General features: G+C 39.4%; 1 protein-coding gene across 1 annotated transcript in view; it reads right to left on the bottom strand.

Annotated features, from left to right (window-relative positions):
- The window catches only part of ARHGAP15 (Rho GTPase activating protein 15), a 333,370-nt gene that overhangs the window by 11,734 nt on the left and 301,964 nt on the right, over window positions 1–19,672 (bottom strand). The window contains exon 13 of the mRNA XM_074145377.1: window positions 13,213–13,318. Coding sequence (XP_074001478.1) covers window positions 13,213–13,318 — 106 coding nt within the window. The remainder of the gene's footprint in view (window positions 1–13,212; window positions 13,319–19,672) is intronic.

A 19,672-nucleotide genomic window follows, 5' to 3' on the forward strand; every position in this document is an offset into this window, starting at 1 on the left:
AGCATCTCTCTTGACAGTGAGTGAAATTTTGATTACTGTTAAAGTCACTGACAAAACCCCCAGTGACGGGGAGTCAGAATAGAGTCAGAATTTCACCTTATATAAGCTTAACTTTTCTCATTTTGGATGATATTTACTTTTACTAAGTGGAATTACTGCTTTTGACTATGTTCAATCTACAACCTCTTGCAGCCTTCAGTTATAGCCCTTTTGTGGTATGGTAATCCAGTTGACAGCAAATAATTCAGCCCTGGATATGACAGGTTTACTTTCTGACTTAAAGCCCAAAAGTGGCAATTGGCTGGAATTTCAACCTGGGATGCTGAACTGTACACAACATGCTCAGAAATACATCTTTGCTGGTGAATCTAGAGCTTCTGGTGAAAAACTTAGTTTCTCTAACAACACATTGTTTTTTGTCCAGCGTCATGAACAAAATATTCAGTTTTGTGAGACAGCCAGTAATTTTTGATGTTGAAATCAGAGAATGTGGAAAAAAATTCCACGAAAGTCAGAGAACAAACTCTCACCAAAGTTTTTCTTCATGATCTCCTATATACGTGATTACTCGATAAATTGTTTTGTTTCAAGTCTTTTTAAATACTGAAAACCTTTTTAACATGGACCTATTAATTGTCCCCAGTATAAAATCTCCATTTTTTAAACCTATATTATCACCATCTTGTTTAAAATGAAAGTCTTTTTGCTGTGGTTTGCCCAACAGAGATGATTTTATACGGGATCTGACCTCAACCAGGATTCCTACTCTTTCAGGTTCAGTTCTGAGCTCTCCACAAGCTACTATTGCAATATATATGCATTGCATTTGTATCAGATTTGAAAGATGCTTTAACATGCCTCCCAGCATCACGATTGTTTCAGCCCTGATATTGAACATGAGTAGGATGAATGTATCTCTTAAATGCACTAGTGAGTATGTGCCGTGAGTCTTTGATTTCTTTAAACTTATTTACATTTTACTTGCCCTTGAGCAATGAATTTACTATGTCAGCATTGTCTTTTCTACTTACACTTTGTGTGTCTTGTCCACTCACCTTAGCTTGATGTTTATTTTTTGTGCACGTGTATAGTCCATTGCACTAAATGCACGAACCGCCTGGAGTGGAGGTTTTTCCATATATTGTGTCTTTCTAAGATGCACCCTTTGTAGTACTGCAAGTTCTGCAATATTTGCCAGCTTTAAACTGGCTTTGAATTTTCTCATTAGTTCCTTTTTAAGTCCAATACCCCTTCACACATGTACTGGTCTCAGATGACTGTGGTCTAACTGCCTTAGACACTATACAGAAGTCTTTATTCTCTATACAGGCAGCCCTACCTCTCTCTGTAGTTGTGTTTCTTTCATCTTTGAAGCTGCAAGTGACCGGACTTGCCAATATCTGCTTTTGTCTGACCCTGATCAAAATCCATAGTTAGAAAAACTGGTGAGAAAACATACACGAGTCTCTTAGACCTCCTGACTGAAATCGTGTTTGACTGACATCGAAGGATTTAGGAACAACAGGCACAGTCTTGGTCTTGATATCAAGTCATACTCATCAATCTTGGGACAGCTCATTCAGTGAGCACCTTCCAGGACATCAAATCTCCCAGTCGTAGGTTAAGTGAGTAAAATGCCTCAATGCATGTAATAGAGTCACAGAGAAACAGTGCCCACCTACCAAATGGGTCCATCCCTGTATATGGCCTTGCTTGTTGGTGTTGTGCAAAGCATGTTGTTCTTGGAGATGAAGCTTAAATGCCTTGCATAAGATTTTTTTTTTTCATTGCCTTGAACTCCAGAAGACCACTGACACTGGGCTGTCTTGCTCTCAGATAAAGCTAAATTCAGGACACTTTTTGTAGGTGCTGCGTGCGTGGACCTTCCCCTCCAGCAGAAAACATCTAACCTTAAGTGAATAGTTGTAAATGGATTTACAAGCTGAGAAAGTGCCTCTTTAGGAAGCAAATATTGTAGTTTCAGGAGGTGGAGCTGCAGAAGTATAATTTAATATGAAGAGTGATGGAAACCTGTTAGCATGTAGCACAGAAGGGTTAAGCAGTTCCTCACCGTAGTAGTCAAATGAGATTCAAAACAAATTCATCAAGATTTTAAATTTGCCCTGAGATAAAAATCTTGTGGCTGACACTGTGTCCGTAACAGCTGCAATGACTTCCATGGGTTAGATGCTCTGAATGAATGGGAAACTTCTTCTTTTGATGTCACTTTTATGAGACAGTTATCCAGATATGGAAACATAGCTGGGTTGTCCTAGGAGGTGGTCTTAAGTTGCCTGCTACTACTACTGTCAAAGCCCTACTGAAAACTCTCTCTGGAATGAAAGTTTGACTACGGACAAACTGATGTTCACAGTAAACTTTACTTACTGGAAAGCTTCCATATGCTGTAGGGCTGTCCCATATGCTATACGCCACTGGGGTCTCCAAGATTGCTCATAGTGTTTGGTGAAGGCCTGGACTCGGCAATGTGGACGGCAATGATCTGGGAAGTGGGAACAGTTTCAAGGCAGATGAAGTGCTATCCTGAGGTGGTTTGGGGAGGCTGAGTCTAGTGCTGACACAGAGAACATGGTGTGAAAAGTTTGCACTTTGTCCGGGAAGGTGCTAGGAGACCTGCAGGAGACAGATTGACGGGATCCATAAAAAATATGGAACTTTTCTGAATTCCCTTTTCTTGGCTTATCTCCATGGAATGGAGTCTTCTTCCAGAAGACCACAGCAAAGCTCTGGAGAGGATGTGGCAATGCCATCTAACAGCGGGGCTGAGATGGGTGTAGAAAACCTTGGCTTAGGGGAGGGAACTGGTTGCATCTTGTGGACCAGGGGAGGAGGAGAGTTTTTGTACTCTTGGCTGGAGTTAGCCGCTCCACAGATTTATGATTTTACATTGCACCATAATGCGTAATGTACAAAAAGATAAATATTTTCCATTCAGCAACATCTTGCTGTATTTTCATCTAACTCTATAATTTTAATTATAAAGTGAACATAACCTGTATCAAATTATGATTTTGTTAACATATTGAATGAGGACAAGAAAAATAAATACCAGATTTTATACTGTACAGGCACATGAAGGTATAGTAAAAAAATCTGGTTTCCTTGACCACATTGTCATAATATGCATATATAACTGCTTATTGAATCCAGGCTGTGTAGACAACAGAAAGAACACTGGCTCCATACCATCACAATGCATGCCCACAACAAAGAGGAGGAAAGAACAGACTCTTTCATTGTGTGTTTCTAAGTATTACCAACATAAGGGCTAAAAACATTACCTCTGTCTGAAGTGTATCTATATATCCATGCATAAGTTATTAACTGGGCTCCCTGAGCACAGTTGCTGAAAATATTAATATATTCAAATTATATTCTAGCTACTGCAAAAACAGTAGATCAGACAAATGTATTAAAATCTCTTCAGACAAAAGGAGTCACGTTATTTATAAAGTTCCTCACCCCCCCCTTACTGGAACACAAACCTTCATTGTATGTATTATATGAGAACGCAAGATGATCCTTAGATGTCAGAATGTGGCTTAAAGTTTGAATGTAATCATAAAACAGTGACTCTAATGCTTGCCATAAACAAATTGTCACTGGCATTATGTAACTTAGACTATTCACAAAGTATAAAAGAGGGGAAGAATAAAAGGTGGCTGCCAAACACCATGGGCCAAATCCGAAGGTTGTGCCAAATTGCACTAGTAGTTGGGGAATTGCTAACCCAGCATGGAATTCGGATTTGTACTCCCCAGTGCTCAGGCTACTCCTATGGCTTAAATTAGAACAAGATAAAGGTGTTGGGTTTTTTTTGTTGTGGTTTTTTTTTTGTTTTGTTTTGTTTTGTTTTTTTTTAATTTTAGTTTGTCAGTTTAGACTGTAAGGCAACAAAGCAGCAACCAGAGGCTCCTGCAGTCCCTCCTGCTCTCTCTTTTGGGGAGGTGGGAAAGTGGGAGAAAAGTTCCCTAATTGCCACAAGACCTGTTTTTTTTTTTTTTGTGGAGTGATCTTCAGGACACAAACAGGCATAATCAGATTGCACCAATAACACAGCCCAGAAGGGAAATATGGGTCTCAAATCTGGTGGTCTTGAATTTTTCATGTTATCCAGCAGGTAGGGTACCACCTCATTGGGCTGAGACCCTGCTCTTTGCTTGGATTCATTAGGAAAGCTGGCACAGTGGGTTAATGACAAAACACCACAAGGCAGAAAGCCTTTGTGAATAAGGACTTATCATTCATAGATATTTGTGTTTAGTCCAGACTTCAGGAGCAATGTATATCTGATAATATGCACGCTACAGCTAGTTAAGGCCCTTTATCGGGGACAACAACCAAACTAGATGGCTGTCTACCACCCCTTTACTTCCCCCTCTCTTCCTTTTAAAAGTAAAATGACATTTTTTTCACAGCCTGAAATAATTGTTCAAGCAGAGATACTGGTTTAACTCATTATGAATTATTAGTGGAAAAGTGGGTCTCAGAAGTATGTTACATCTGAAATATTTTTCGTCACTTGAACATGTGCCGTCCAGAACTGGCCCTATTCTACCAGTCACTGGGAACAAACACTTTGCATTCACAGATGCTCCTAATTTGGTGTGGTTTGGAGTGTAATTTAGATCAAACGTATCCATGTAAATGAGTCAGGGTTTCTTAATTAGGTGCCTCTAAAGAAAAAACTTGGACCACATCAGTAGGTGTGGGTGTGGTGCCCACAGTACTGGAATCTTTCCTATAGATGAGGCTGAGTTTTGTTCAGGCACACTGTAGGTTTCTCTTTTCCCCTTTTTTTTTTCTTTCCCTTTTTTTTTTTTTTTTCTAAAGCACAATAATAAATCTGCAGATGGCATAGACATAAAGACGCTACTTCAGAGGAGCTGTCTAAAACACTGTCTCTTTGGCAAATGCCTTAAAGTAGGTCATTCTGCTGTGATTTAGGTTTATATTTCATTGCCAGCTTTTTGTTCCCATTACAAGTAGGGTGCATTCCAGTCCACAGATTTGCTCTTCATTTTTTTTTTTTCAGATTGTTTTTTATTTACAAGAATTTGTAGTTCTTCATAAGAAAATGGCCAATACCCTGTCAAAAGTACTAATCATGCGCTTGACCACAAAAAGAGATGTATGAAGGTGATAACCTGCAAATGTTGGAATGTAAAATACCCTTCTCTGGAAGCAAAAAAAGTATTGATTCTCTTAACGTGGTGCTTGAAATGATTGTTGCATCTTTCGGAATGTGTGAAAAATGATTTGATCTAATGTCATTTCTGAGGTCTTATAGAGCACGGGTATCCGTTGCCCTAGTTGTTCAAGTATTTGCTTTTTCTTTTTATATATTTGCTGCTGAAAAGCATGTACTTTATAGCTTATAAAAAAAAATAAAAAATCATCAGGGTCTGTTTTCCCATCAAAGTGCTGGGGGATTTACATGCCAAACTCCCACTAGCCTTAATGAATTACCTGCATAAATTCCCTTTCAATCGATAGTAGAATAGATCCTATTGTGTTATATTAATTATTTTGCAGAGAACACTGACGCTTTGGCATTAAAGTCCGTTTTGTTTTGTTTTTAAGTTCCAATGAATATCTTAAGAAACTTCAAGCCTATTATTTATTTTACAGCCTTATTCTGAGAAAAATCCCATATCTGTAATCAGAAAAATGAAAAACATTGCAATTTACCCTTTGATGAACTGATCCTGGACGTTAATGTGTTAGGGCCCAATCTCCCAAAATAGCAAAAAAAAAAAAAAAAAGGGGGAGGAAGCCCTTTTGTAATGAATTGAGCATTCTTAATTTTCACCAGCAGAAAACATTCGAGTTGAAAAGAACGCTAACCCCAAGCAATATTAAGAGGTTACAAAATCACATAAATTAACTCCGCCAGTGATATTTTACTAAAGCGTATGTGAGTGCAAAGCAGAAGCAGGACTCTCACATGGTCTTGATTAACCGAAGAGTACTTAACAGTCACCGGCCCTCCCCGAGATGTGCTGGCCATATGCACATGTACACCCACAGCGCCAATATCCACATGGGCGAGCTTTCAAAGGCGCAGGGGGCTCTCGGGATGGGGGGGACCAGGAAGAGAGCGGAGAGTGGAAGTGAGAAGTGTTCGCTGTGTCATCGTGGGCAAGTGCCTTACCCTCCTCATTCTTCACTTTCTCCATCTACACAACTAGGATAATAAAACTTACTGACCTGAAAAGGAAGTTGTGAGATTTAATTAATGTTTGAAAAGCTTTTTTGAGATGGTTTGATATTGAGTAATGTGGGATGAACAATGGGACCTCTTTGAAACAGGGGCTCTATCTATCCGTATTTGTGTACTGCACCTAGCACAATGGTGCCGTACAGCCACAGAGTCAACCGTATCATAAATATTTAAATTAAAACTATGTTAATTATTTTTATCGTTCTGTTATTTGCTGATACACCAGTTCAGTACATTTTGAAGCTTGGTAGCATTGAAAAGTACCAAGTGTAATTATTTGCCTGATTGTTATGAAAATCAGGGTTTATATTTTTAAATACGGTGGTGGAAATAGGAAGTGTATGGAAACACAGGTGAAAATGTGGTTTTAATTACTCATCATTCTTCTCATTAAAAACACTAAGCTACAAGGTATTCTTCGGGGAAGAGGTGAACTTTGCAAGCACTCTTATTCCTTAAAAAGAAGAACTAGGCACGAGTGTATAAACCCTCACTAGCAGGTTGCCCCTGCCCCAAAGTGAATAACATAAAAATGCACAAAGGCTCTTCTGGAAGACCGGATTTCTTTTCTTGCCTTTAATCCAAAACCTATTATTACTCTTGTCCTGTGCACGCTTGTGCCTGATGCACATTTGCTGGTGTCCACTAATTTGTAGGGGGCGACTGTAGTAGACCGATGGGTACTTAGCAGAGAGAAAATGGATTTAACTCTTCTCTTTCCCCCAGATCGAGCCCTGGGAAGCTGTGGGAAATGGGACAAGTGTTGGCGCTGCTCCAGCTCCTTTCTAAAACTCTGCTATAGCTGAAACAGAGAAAAGCACGTGTGCAAGAGCACATCGTGATATATATTTGCCCTTCTCAAGCTAGAAAGTGATTAATTCATTTCATGTAAATCTTAAAATACCAGTCAGGGATGCCTGAGTCTCTTATGTCCATGAGCAGTCACCTACTCGCTCTTCTGGTGCAAGAGGGTATTTCTCCTCCTTGCATTCCCAGTAGCTGCTCCCCAACTTCGTAGGAGCAAGGTTAAGCTTTTCTCCCCTCTGCTGTCCCATGGCTGAAGAGCAAGAGTTGCTCCTGAGTTGCCTGACTATAAAGAAAGGTCTTGATTCAGGAAATAATTTCAACACACAGTCATTCTTGTGCCTTCAGTTAAGGGCTTCTGTGCTTCTGCACATTCCTGAATCCAGGCATTTTTCGTGAAATAAAAGTACCCATTCCACACTTCAGGTTGTAGGTCTCCCACAGGTTCCCTGAAGTTTCCCAAATTTGTTGTATAGTCCCTCCTTGCATTCCTGGGATTTTTTTTCTTCTAAATAAATTTTACATTTTTTTTTTTAGATGCTTCTTTTTCTTAATAGAAAGGTTGTACACTTCTTGATGTAATCTGTTCTTCTACTGTGTGAAAAAAGGGTTCTCCTGATCCTAGATTTAATATGTAAGCCTGCCCGAAACTGCTGATATGACACATAGTTTAGTAAGTGAAAATCACATATGTTTGCTACATCTTTCCTCCACCAACTTAAAAAAAAAAAAAAAGAGAAAAAAAAAAAGAAAGTTTGCAGACATCCCCTGCTTCATATTACTAGATGCCATACTTTAACTTTATTTTCTGATTTTCCCTCAGAATTCTGGGTACTGCTGCTGGACTTGTCATCACATTGTCATCGTGTCCTGGTGTGGGGGCTACTGTGGGCTTCTGTCTATGCATGGCTTTTTTCTTTTTCTTTTTTTTTTAAATCTTTAATAGGTAGAAACAAGTCTGTTTAGTCGCATGTAGTTTGCAAAAACCTATGTTCTTCAGGATGTAGCTGCCACATGTTGTGAGGTTTGAGGGGGGGGTTGTGTTTCGTTTGTCAAAGTTCTGTCCCTTTCTCTGTTCATAGACATATGAACATGGGGGAAGGTTATTTTTCCAAACAACTAGAGCCTGAATACCTATGACTTTTGTTAGATAATATATTAATATCAGTCGGTTTGCCTCAGATAAAAAGTTCTACTTTTGATGAAGAGCTTATTTCCAGTGAAATTGATGTAAACAATTACCAGTAAGAAGAAAGAATTTGCGAAGGGGGGAAGGCAATCAGAAAGAAAATCATCTTTCTCTCTCTGAAAGGGCAGAAAGCCTGAACGACATCTGAAAATCTCCTGCCGTGCTATGTACAGTATGGGAAAAATGGAGCAAAATAAATGGAGTTTCTTGGATTCAAAGGTGAATCAAAAGGAATTGGCTTCTGCCTGGACAAGGCAGCCAGATAGGGCACAGTAACAGATCCACGTGATAAACCAAGAGGCAACTGCAGAGCTCCCCAGACAACTTGCCTGAAGTGCCTGCCAAGGAGGCAGATGCTGCTGCTGGAAGAATCTCTTCCACAGTTGGGCATCTGGGTTCAGCGCTTCCCACGTAAGGGAGAGGGATGGTAGCGTCAGGCTGGCCCCTGCCTTCCCGTTTTAATTATTTCAATATCCATTTTAGACTTCTGCAAATAACACGTATTATCCTGCCTTTGTGGGGGAAAAGAAGGAGGAAGGAGAGGGGTTTTGTCTGTAATAGATCCCTTCGCAGGGGTGTCTACACGGATGGGTAAAGACAGACTGAAGCTTGGCTGCCCTGTGCTCCAGCCTGGTCAGATGTGAGACAGCTCGGGTCTGGGAGTCGCAGAGCTGCCTTGCGGTGGCACGGAGCTCAACCTAATAAGCAGAGCAGGCTGAGATTCATTAATTTAACATTAATAAGCACAGCTTATTAGCTCAGGCACAGGGCTGTATAATGCAGGCGCACAGCTTCTGGAGCAGAGCTGCGTCCGCCCTCGCCAGCTCGGAGCGTGGTGCAGAGGACCCAGCCAGGGTGCTCCTCTCCCCTGCTGCACTCTGCATTAGGGAGGAACGAGTATTTTGTGGTTGCTGGAGAAGCTTCTGTGCAAACAAAAAAAAAACCCAACCTCCAGGTTTTTTGATTGTGTTGCTGGTTTATGCTGCGTCTTTAAGTCATTTTAACTTCTTGTGCCTCAGTTTTCCTATGGGTGTGTGATAGGTACCTCAAGATGCTGCTGTGAAAGCAGGTTAAGTACTGATTGTAAGATACTGTGGGATCCTTAAAGACTGAAATGCTCCTTCTGCCTCACTTGCATGATAGTTCTGTGAGTAAATTACTGGGTACAAGTAATGATTTATCAGATAGGGGTTGGTTGCTTTCAGTTCACATTTGTGCAGAGAGCCAGTACAAGGTTTCTGCATCATTTGATGTCCTATGTATGCCTGAAAAATAGAACTGGAAAGGTATATTGGTTTTATCTGGTACTTGTGATTAGCTCACTCTGTTTGGGAGTAAAAATCACTTGTAGATAAGAAACAGGAAAGAGTGGAGTCCTGGGGAACTGGGGGGCATAGCAGTATATGGGCTATATATAGCAAGCAAATATTCTTTAAACATGTTCAAGTAGAATAGGTTGTTTTCTGTAGCCCTTTATTTGGGAAAATTCCTACTCAGGTTGGGTTTTGTTGTTTCTTTCATGTGTAAAGTATATTTGTTTGATTTGCTCATCTTCAGGAAGAAGTACAAATAACCTTAGTAGTTGCGCTCAATCATTTTCAGTACGAGACCTAATGAAACAATTTCTTATGTTGCTAGACTGGCAAGATCTATGTGATATATCAGCTCAGCCCCATATTTTGTCTGTTATGTTTAGGAGTAGTAGAATAAATTTCATGCAAAGTTGAACGGGGACACTGGTAGTTTATTTTTTCCTCCCCATCAAATGCAAAAAAACTTAAAAGAACAGGTACTGCAACCCCAAGCTTTGCTTTTAATCCCCCTCCTGTGGGCTTCATACGCTGCACTGTGACTTCTTGCAGCTTCAGAGGGCTCGGTTTAAGAAAGATATATGGCAGGGGTGTTAATCCCTGCTGCCAGGCCTTTCTCGCAGACTCTCTCATCAGCTGCTTTGTCTGGGTTTCTAAAGGAGGACCCTTCTGAAGTGCATTGCACATTGTTATTTGCGCTTGATCTGGACCTGCTCCTGCAGACTGGATCGCTGCAAAATAAAACCATAGTGCAGCCCTTGCCGCCGACAGTGATTTAGGATAAGCATCGCCTTCTGGGCGAAGGTTGGGTTTTCCTGCTGAGCTCCTGCGTGTCAGTGAGACATGTGCTCTCATGTGATGTACAGAAGTCCCAGGCTTACAAAGTCCCCCATTACAGTCCTGTTTGTCTGATAGAGAGGAAAGGAAGGGGTGGGAGAAAGAGGGGAATGCCATAGAAGCAGCTTAACCACGGTCCTTTAGCTTCTCCCCCTCAGAAAAGTCTTGAAGCTCAGTTCAACGTTGGGTGAGAACAGCCATCTCCACCAGCAAATATAGGAAATGCAGTAATATGTCTCAAACCAAACTAGTTTACTTATTTTTTCAAGTTATCAACAACTTTTGAATTTACTGTGATTTACTCTGAGCAAACGCTGTGGTTGAAGAGGGTGGCACAAGGTGCAGGTCAGTGGTGAGGTTGGCACATTGTGCCACTCTTGTGAAGACCCTCCCTAAAAGTGATATAATTCTACACTTTTTAACTCCTGCAAACTAATCTTGTTTCCTAGGTTAATTTAAGCAAACGTCCATAGCCTATATTTGCATAACACAAACATCATGTTATTATGCACAATGTATGTATGTTTCCTTATTCCCGTTTTTAGAGCCATGACATCATTCTGACTGGGCCCTGTCTCTTCGACTGACAAATTCAAGAGAACAAACCAATTTTTATCTGTTTTTTTGGTGTTTTCAGTATCTATTCTACTGCTGCTCCCGTATCAATTGAGCAAAGCTTATGGAGTACTCCTGTCCTTTCCTGAAGGAAGAAAAGCAGGCTGACCTTCTCCAGAGAGACTCAGATGATTGCTCCCATAATGCTCAGGTCCCCCAATGGCTCAAATATCACATTTTCCTGCCTTCCATCACTGCGCCACAGTGTTGTGTCAGTACACCTCTAGCTTCACCACGACTTCTGCAGTGACACTTGGGTAAGAGCAAGGGCTTATTTGGACAGTACATCCACAAGGGCTTATTTGGACAGTACATCCACCTTCCCACCATATCCATAGAGTTGAGGTCAAGCCTGGTATTCTCTACATATACATTACAAAGTATTGGTATTTTATTGTCTGTATTTTAGTATGGGGTTTTTTTTCCCCTTTTCTCCAAAAACACCAGTGTTGGTCCAGTTTTCCCCGTTATTCTGCACATACACAGCAGGAAACAATTGCTGTCCTGAATAGATTATGCTCTAAAAAGCCAAGGCAGACAAAGGAAGCATTATCATCATTTTGTAAACAAGGAACCAAGGCACAGAGAGATTAAGCGATTTACCCAAGGTCACCCAGAACATCCGGTCAAAGCCAAGAACTGAACCCACGTCTCCTGGGTCTCAATCAAGTGATTTTACTATGAGATCAAAGACTTATTGTGTATACCTGATATCTCTCCCCTAAGACACAGTAAAAAAACTTTCTTCAGGTTAGGATCAATGTCACATATGCTGCAGTAAATTTAGTATATGGCATATCTGTGCTGACAGCGTGTACCCGCTTCTTGCAGTCAGGTTCTTCCCAGGAAATAATTTCCCTTATTATTCTTCCATTGACAGTAATAAATTATCACCCTTCTCTAGATAACCCGCTGAAGGAGGGAATGTGCGCACACAGTACATCAGATGAATACCTAGAAAACTGTTTTTCTGCAAGGCCAAACTCAGTCATTTTATGGGCTGTTTCAAATCCTTCCATGCTTAATGAAATGGGGACATTCCCATGAACTATATGGACTTCATTTTGCAGTTTCAACTGGAAGCTGCAAAACAAGATAAAGGTTCTACATCTCTTATATGTATATGCCAGGAGAATAGAGCAGAAATGATCATTATAAAGGCATCATTCGTTATAAGTGCAGAGTAGTCTTTTATTTGGAGTTTTTATTACTCATTCACCAGGGTCATTCTATTATTCCTGGGATGAACTGCTCCTCTGAGCACAGGGTTTCCACGGGGCCCTACATCCTACTTTGTCCCTTCAATTTTAGGGGTAGTTTGGCTGAAGCGTAACTGTGCAAAATGGCACTGGTTAGTCCCAACAACAGGACAGCCACCCAGGGAAGAACAGGATCCTGCCCTTCGTGTGCCCCTATCTTGAGGTCTGTCACTTCTGCCCGGTCATTCTGCAAGTCTGCAGGTTGGTTTCTGAATGAGCCTGTGGTCTACGTACATTTTTACTGTTAATGCCACAAAACATGAGAAGAAAACCCAAGGTGAATGTGAGAACGTGGGTTGACTTTGTGGGCTGACATCTCCTGCAAACTGAGCTCAATGAGTGCGGACACCACCGAGGAATGATAAGGTGGAGCCTCACAGAGTCACTTTTCTACCTCTGTGGTATCTCAGCAACATTAGGAGAGCAAAAGGGCACTTCCAAATCTCTCCTCAGTGTTTCTTAGAGGTTCTGTGTTGTCACAAGCTTCCTCATGAGGTACAAGAGCTCATAATGTATTTTCTTGGGTGAGGTTATTTCTATCGTTACATGCCTCGTTAAAGAGTCTGAGTGTCAGGGATCTCCATGGTGAAAATGTAGTGATCAAAGGGTCTACTGTTGGAGAAAGTCAAAATAAACTGGACAAATGCAATACTGGAACATGCTGTATTTGCCCAATTCAATATACCTGTAGCATAGTAATCCTCATGTGTCTGACTGCATTGAAGGAAACAGAACTGGTTTTTTTTCTACGAGAGGAAAAATTCATGTTTTTGCTTAGACATGCTGATTTCTTGTGCAGGAATAGGATATACATAAAAAACATAAATTGTCCTTAGTTTTGACAAAGAACGTGATTATCTTTGGTTTTTTGGATGACATTTCCAATAGGATTTGGACACCACACACCGATTCCTTTTAAAATTATTGATCTATTAGTACCATGGTTCTACTTACTTCTTTAGATGTTCAAAGAGGATTTTCATCGTGTCATAGTTTGGTCGAGGCAGCTTTTTTACCAGGCTCCTTATGGATTTGATGCGAGTGGTGTTGTCCTGGATTTCTAAGGAGAAAACAAATAAAAATAAAATAACCACTTGAGTGCCATATTAGGACGTTACTTTGCCCAGTGCTGTATCTGGTACCTTAACAAGAAAAGCCATCACTAATATATGGTTAAAAACATAATATATCATACCTCCTGTCACCTTACTAGAGAGCAAGAGTAATTTACAAAGATTAAAAATTCTCTCTTAATTGTAAGAAAGCATTTTCTGGTTCACAGAATTGTATCCTTATGTTTTTCATTTATTTTATTAGACTATTAGACCGTCATCCTAAGCTAAAGTACCTCCACGTAGCAAGGGACCCACATCTTATGTTGAATTCCACTTTGGAATTACATTTGTCCAAAGGTGCAGCTTCTGTGATAGATGCACATCCCAGGTAGTCCTTGTTGTCCTTTTTTTCTCATCATAATTTAATCAGCTGTATTTCTGAATCTCTGTCCTTAAAATTACATGTCATCATGTTTGAAATTATAAAATTATTTGCTGTTCTTTTTAGTCATGCTTTCTGGTGATCAATTATTTCAAGAAACTATTCCAGTGTAGCTGTTTTCTAATACCTGTATAACCTTTATAAATTATATATATATAATTTCTGTAGGAAACACTTTGTATTTCAAACTTACAATTAGTAATAGAGAATGCAGCACTAAGGGCTCTTATCTCTTTTGAGGTGATAAGAAAGTTTTTTTTTGTGAAAAAAGTCCTTTTTGTGAAGATATACCTTCCTGTTGATGATGCATGATTCATAGTTTCGTGGGAAAGGTTTGACTGATATTTTCATCGATTTGTGTAAGATGTTGCAGCTAAAGCAAAGTCATGTACAACCGTGCTTTCGTTTAGGAACAGATTAGATAAGGTGCCAGTAGGTCTGACGTAGGGAAAACATCTTGCATGTTACATGCCCTAGATAACCTGAGAATACTTTTCTGATCTTATCATCTATGATTTAATTATCACCTATCATTCTTCGTATATGTTCCTTTTTAATATTCATATTACCCTAGCACCCAGAGATCTCAATCAGGATGGAATCCCAGTTGCAGGAGGTGCTGCCTAAGCATAAATGGTGATGAGTGCCTTGATTCAAAGATTTCACCAAAAAAAAAGTTTGAAGCAAAATTTTCCTGCAAATGAACTGAATTTTAAAATTAAAGTTACTAGGATAGTAGTCATTCCTCAGCGTGTATTCCTAATTCCTGTTGAGATTAATATTTGATACACACAGATATAGACGTATATATCTGTATTGTTTATAATCTGAACATTTATATAGATATGAAAGAGAAGAGCTCAAAGTACTCAATGTATAGGTATTGTTTTCCAGGTAAAAAAACCCCAAACTTTCATACGGATTTATTCTATGGGAAGCCATGCAATTGACAGTAGGGATAATGGAATTACACACAAATACAGAATACACTTTCTGTGTATTTTAGTCTTGTTCTGATTTGACCTGTGCAGAACCTTAACTTCTGAACAGCACAAACTCCCCCAGTCTTGCAACCCAGTCACCCCTTGATGTTTTCTGCCACAAGCCATTAGCACTGTTTATTTTTGTCCTGCGGATGATCTGCCCAGTGGAAATATGACTGAAGCTACGAATGAAAATGATATGCAATTTGCAGAAGTGAATTTATTGTAGGAAGAGAATACACATTCTGGGGGGGGTTTATTTGTGTGGCTTGGTGTGCATACATGCTATGATCTTACCAGATAAGTTATATTTAGATTGGGGCTGCCCTGGTTGTACTGCAACTTCTCAAATAAAGCACCTCAACTAGTTCATTTTTTTAATTTTGTTTTCTCCTGAGAATTCAACGGACTTTAGTGGAACTGAAACACTGAGATAGGGAAAGACTCGATGAAAGGAAAGGCTCTCTGTTTGTCCGTTGCAGAATATTTGCAAGGAAATGTCGTACAGTAAAACTTTATCGTGTTCTCTTGAAGGAAGTGTCTCTGCTCTGTGTTGATTAACACAGATACCAGCTTGGTAACCACCTTCCCTACAGAAACAGCTACAGCACAGAGGCTGTGCTTCCTTATAAGGTGTATTTATAAGAAAGATAAATGAAATAGAGCAGTATTAAATTACAAAGAAATTATTTATTAAGAGAATGGCAAGGGTAGAAAGCTTTATTTTAGGGCTTACTGTTCCAGCGTCATCAGCACTGATAGACAGGGGAAGGGATCTTTAGGTAGGTACTACAGCACAAAACCCGTAGAAATTTTGCATAAAATTATTTTGTGAATCTGTCTATTTGTTAATTGTTAGTCTGTTGTAAAAGAAGAAAAACCAGGCAACATGTGTAACTTTAGTCAGCATTTCTGAACTGGGAATGATAAACACCTCTGCCTGGCTCTGGCATTTATCAGTACTGAGATATTATTACCACATAGAGTCACAGCATGGTTACTGTTATCATCAAAAAAAAAGAGCCAGCTAATCTTAATGGTTTGTAAAGCCGTTACCTGCACTGGTCTGACATTTATCATGATCATTTTACCACATGAGTCCTACATTGCAAAGGTATTTTATCTGGAAGGGACATCACTATGAATTATTATTTGCAGCTAGGTAGAAAATTGTATGTTGTAGATACCTTTTCTCATTATAAATCACAGTCACATTTCACCATTTCCCACACAAAGCTGCTGAGCCCAGGCTTTTTGCCATAACACTTAGTCTCGCTCCCTTTTATAGTTCCATGAAAATATTGGGTACTCTTTCATTAAAATGGTTGATATTGGTGGGTTTTTTTAATGCTATATACACGCTTGATTTTTCTCTAGTATAAAAGAATTTGTTTTTCCACTTGAGAAGCTGAAGAGGATAAACTGTTCATTTTTTTTATTAAAGCTTACTCTCGCTTCAGTTTTTGTGGCTGGGCTTGTCTTTACTCTTGACCTTGTTGATGGAATATTTAACAGATCAGATGCAAGATCTTATGTTTCATTTGCAATACCTATGTATTTGCTTTCTTTCTGTAGAGCCTTGAGTTCCACTTTCCTAGAAATTTTCCCCTTTCAGATTCCTAAGTAGGAAGATTTTTTAATTTAAATTTTTTTTTTTTTTTTTTTTTTTTAGGTTTTCTGTTTACCATGGTGAAATGGAGGGAGGAAATCCTTAAACATAGGGTTGTATAAATAGCTGTGGAGAAGGTATCCCCCTCTTTATGCTGTATTATGAGGCCTGGAAGTACAGGGTACAAAGAGAGGAAAACACTTTGAAGAGCTGTTAAATTCTCCGGTTAAGTCTAGAAAATGAAGCAGACCAATTTTGATAAAATTAAATAATATTGTTTTTCATTATAATCTTTTTATTGTGAAAGTGTAGGGAAAAGATTCCCATTTGGAAAGTTAGACTCTCTTTTCCCTATGAAGATTTCTGAAGGAAAAAGGTCTTCATAATCACATATATCAAATAAAGAATGAGAGGACTGTTAACCCTTTTTGCATTTTTTGGGAAAAATATGGAAGATGTAGGTAATAATTTCAGCAGATCAAGATACTCAAAAGTGAATTGCAGATGGATTTCCATGTAATATTTTCATAGAACATATCTTTAGAATTTGGGTTACTGCCTTTAAAAATAGGTCTGGCTCCCTTTAAACAGAGTAAAACTGTGGAGGTGCTCTCTTGTTTATATTTAAATGAAGAATGCATTGAAAAAAACCCACTTAATATTATATAAGCTCTTTTGTAAATGAGTTTTGGATAAACATTTGAGCAGAGAAGAAAACACGATGTGTCTGTAACATTAACAGTGGCTGGGTAAAAATGAATGAAGAAAGTAACCTTTAGCACTTGTGTCCATAAAGAATACTTAAGCAAATCCCAGCGAATCTTTCTTTTAATCATTAATTTTAAATGGACGTAGCTGTTTACAACAAGCCACTTTGTTTCAGAACAGGAAGTCCAAGGTTTATCTCCAATAACTCACGTTTGCTAGGAAGGGATGTATGTCTCTAACCTGACACGCATTCATTATTTCGCAAGGTACTGGAGTCTGACCCGTGACCCCCCTCAGCCCCGCTGCATTATTCATGTCTGACTTACTTTGTATAGTTTTACTATAGCGCCCATTTCCCTTTACCAGGCACCGCAGTGCCTTGTGCATGTTTAATGTTAAACGGCATTTATGGCTCACATTAATGCCTAATTTTATCACGAGCCATGGTTTCTTTTTTATGCTCTCAAGCCTCACAGCTGAACTGCCGAAAAAACCAGTGATTTATGATTCTGCATAAAATATCAAACTATTGATCTGCCACCTAATCTGTGTTTTGTTGTTGTTATTGTTGTTGGGTTTTTTTAAGCAGGGTTTTCTCTGATTTTCTTACATGGCTCTTCTCACCTTGTTTTGTTTTTTTTGGATAAGATTTCTGCTGTGGTTAAAACGTCACACACTGTTGCTACAGCAAAATCTGTCTGCCAAGACTTTTTCCAACAATTCGCTACTGATTCAGCTGCTAAGAGAAAGACAGGTCTTGTCTGGGGCGTTTTTGGTTTGTTTATTTCGGGGTGGGTTTTTTTTTTTGTCGATTTTTTTTTTGTTTTGTTTTGTTTTTAATCGGAACTGAGTGGGTTAGGTGGATTTTCGAGTGCTAATGAAATTGTGAGACTTATGGCGCTGGCTACAGCCAGCCATAGTGTGGGCAGACGCTCTGTGAGCTTCCCCACTGTGCTGCTGTGCAAGCATCCCCGCTGTTATGTTTGCTATAGTTTTAATGTCTGTGAAAAATTCCTGATGCAACTAAATTATGTTCTGCCCTCTTGTTTGTATAAATAAACACCCGCCTTAGCCAATTCATCTTGCTCTTGCCCATTTTAGAAGCTTGCCCTGTCACACAATGCTTAACCCCAGTCCTTGATAGCTTTGGTGTTATCAGGGAATGAAAACTTGCTTAAAAGAGAGTGCTCTGTTGGCTTGATTTTTTTTCAGAGACGTCAACTGCCCAAAACTCTGCTTTTATTTAGTAAGTCTTCATGTTCTGGAAGTCACGCTGGCTAAAATACAGAGATTTTAATGTATAAATATATAGATAAATTATTCGTATCACTTGTAATGTCAGGATATTTTAGCGTTACTGTATGCAACATAAAAGTCCCAATTTTAATCACTTGCAGTACGCTATGGCAATCGTCTCATGCAGATATATTGTAAAATATTTTCTTGTTTTAAAAAAAAAATCTATAAGAAGCATTCAAACTAACTAATGTTTGCTATAAGGAAAACAACCAATTTGTGATCTGAATTGATTTTAGTTTTTATTCATGCTTCAGAAATAGATGTTGCAAAAGAAAATGAGAATTGCATGAAACCTCTCTATATGGGCAATTGATAAATTCATCCTATGTGATATAAAGTGGAGTTTGCAATGAATATTCATACAACTTTTGAGATCCATTAGCAAGACCCAAGACAATGAGTTTGCAACTCAGTCCCATTTAACAAAAATATATGTGGAATTAATGGGAAAAAACAGCACTGACAAAAGTTAAACTTTAATGTATCAAACTCCAGGTGCCGGAGTTGGAGGGAAATAACCAATAATAGTCATTTTTTACATATTTGATGGGACTGATTATGCAATGTGCAACTCTAAATGGCTTATAGCACATTGTAGCATGGTTCCATCCCATTGGCTACAGTAGGGTGCAGGCAGATGGATGACAGTGACAAGGAGAGAAGTGCTTTTGCTTAGCCGTGCGTTAAGATGCCATCCAGAAGCTCTGTGCACTGCAGACACTTCATTAGGATGCCAGGATAATGGTAAACTACCACTCAGAGTGACACCCCATTTCCTGCTTACTGAGCTCTCCAACCTCGGCAGATGTCAACAATCTCACAGTGCTACAGAGCAGACCTAACTTTCCAGGCACTTTGACTCCAATTTTTTTCCCTTAACAGTGCCATACATTACGTGCAATATGTAACAGCAAGTACCAAACAGAAAACAAAAATTTGCTGCCCTAATTATAACAAAGCAGCATCTGACTTAGGTACTGCATGCCCAGCGTACAGACAACCGGTTAGGCTGCGTAAAAGAGGAATGATCTTTGTTAGTCAATTTTGGGGGGTTAATTAGACTTCGGACTTTGATAGCTAATGGATAGTCTGAGCTGGGCTGAAATGACTGTGCTTCACCACTAACTTCTACCAAGCCTCGGTTAAAAATGCTGAGCTCTTCCCTGGTATTTCATACACCGTTACAGCCTTGTGCCGGGTTTTCCGCACGGAAAGAGCAGACTTGAGCATCTGGACGGTGTGATATTTTCTCTGCAAATGCACAACTCGAGGCCGTAACGCACCTCCCCAACAGCAGTTAAAGCCAGCAGAGAGACTG

This window comes from Numenius arquata, chromosome 3 (genome assembly GCF_964106895.1).
Source record: "Numenius arquata chromosome 3, bNumArq3.hap1.1, whole genome shotgun sequence".
Taxonomy (NCBI): Eukaryota; Metazoa; Chordata; class Aves; order Charadriiformes; family Scolopacidae; genus Numenius; species Numenius arquata.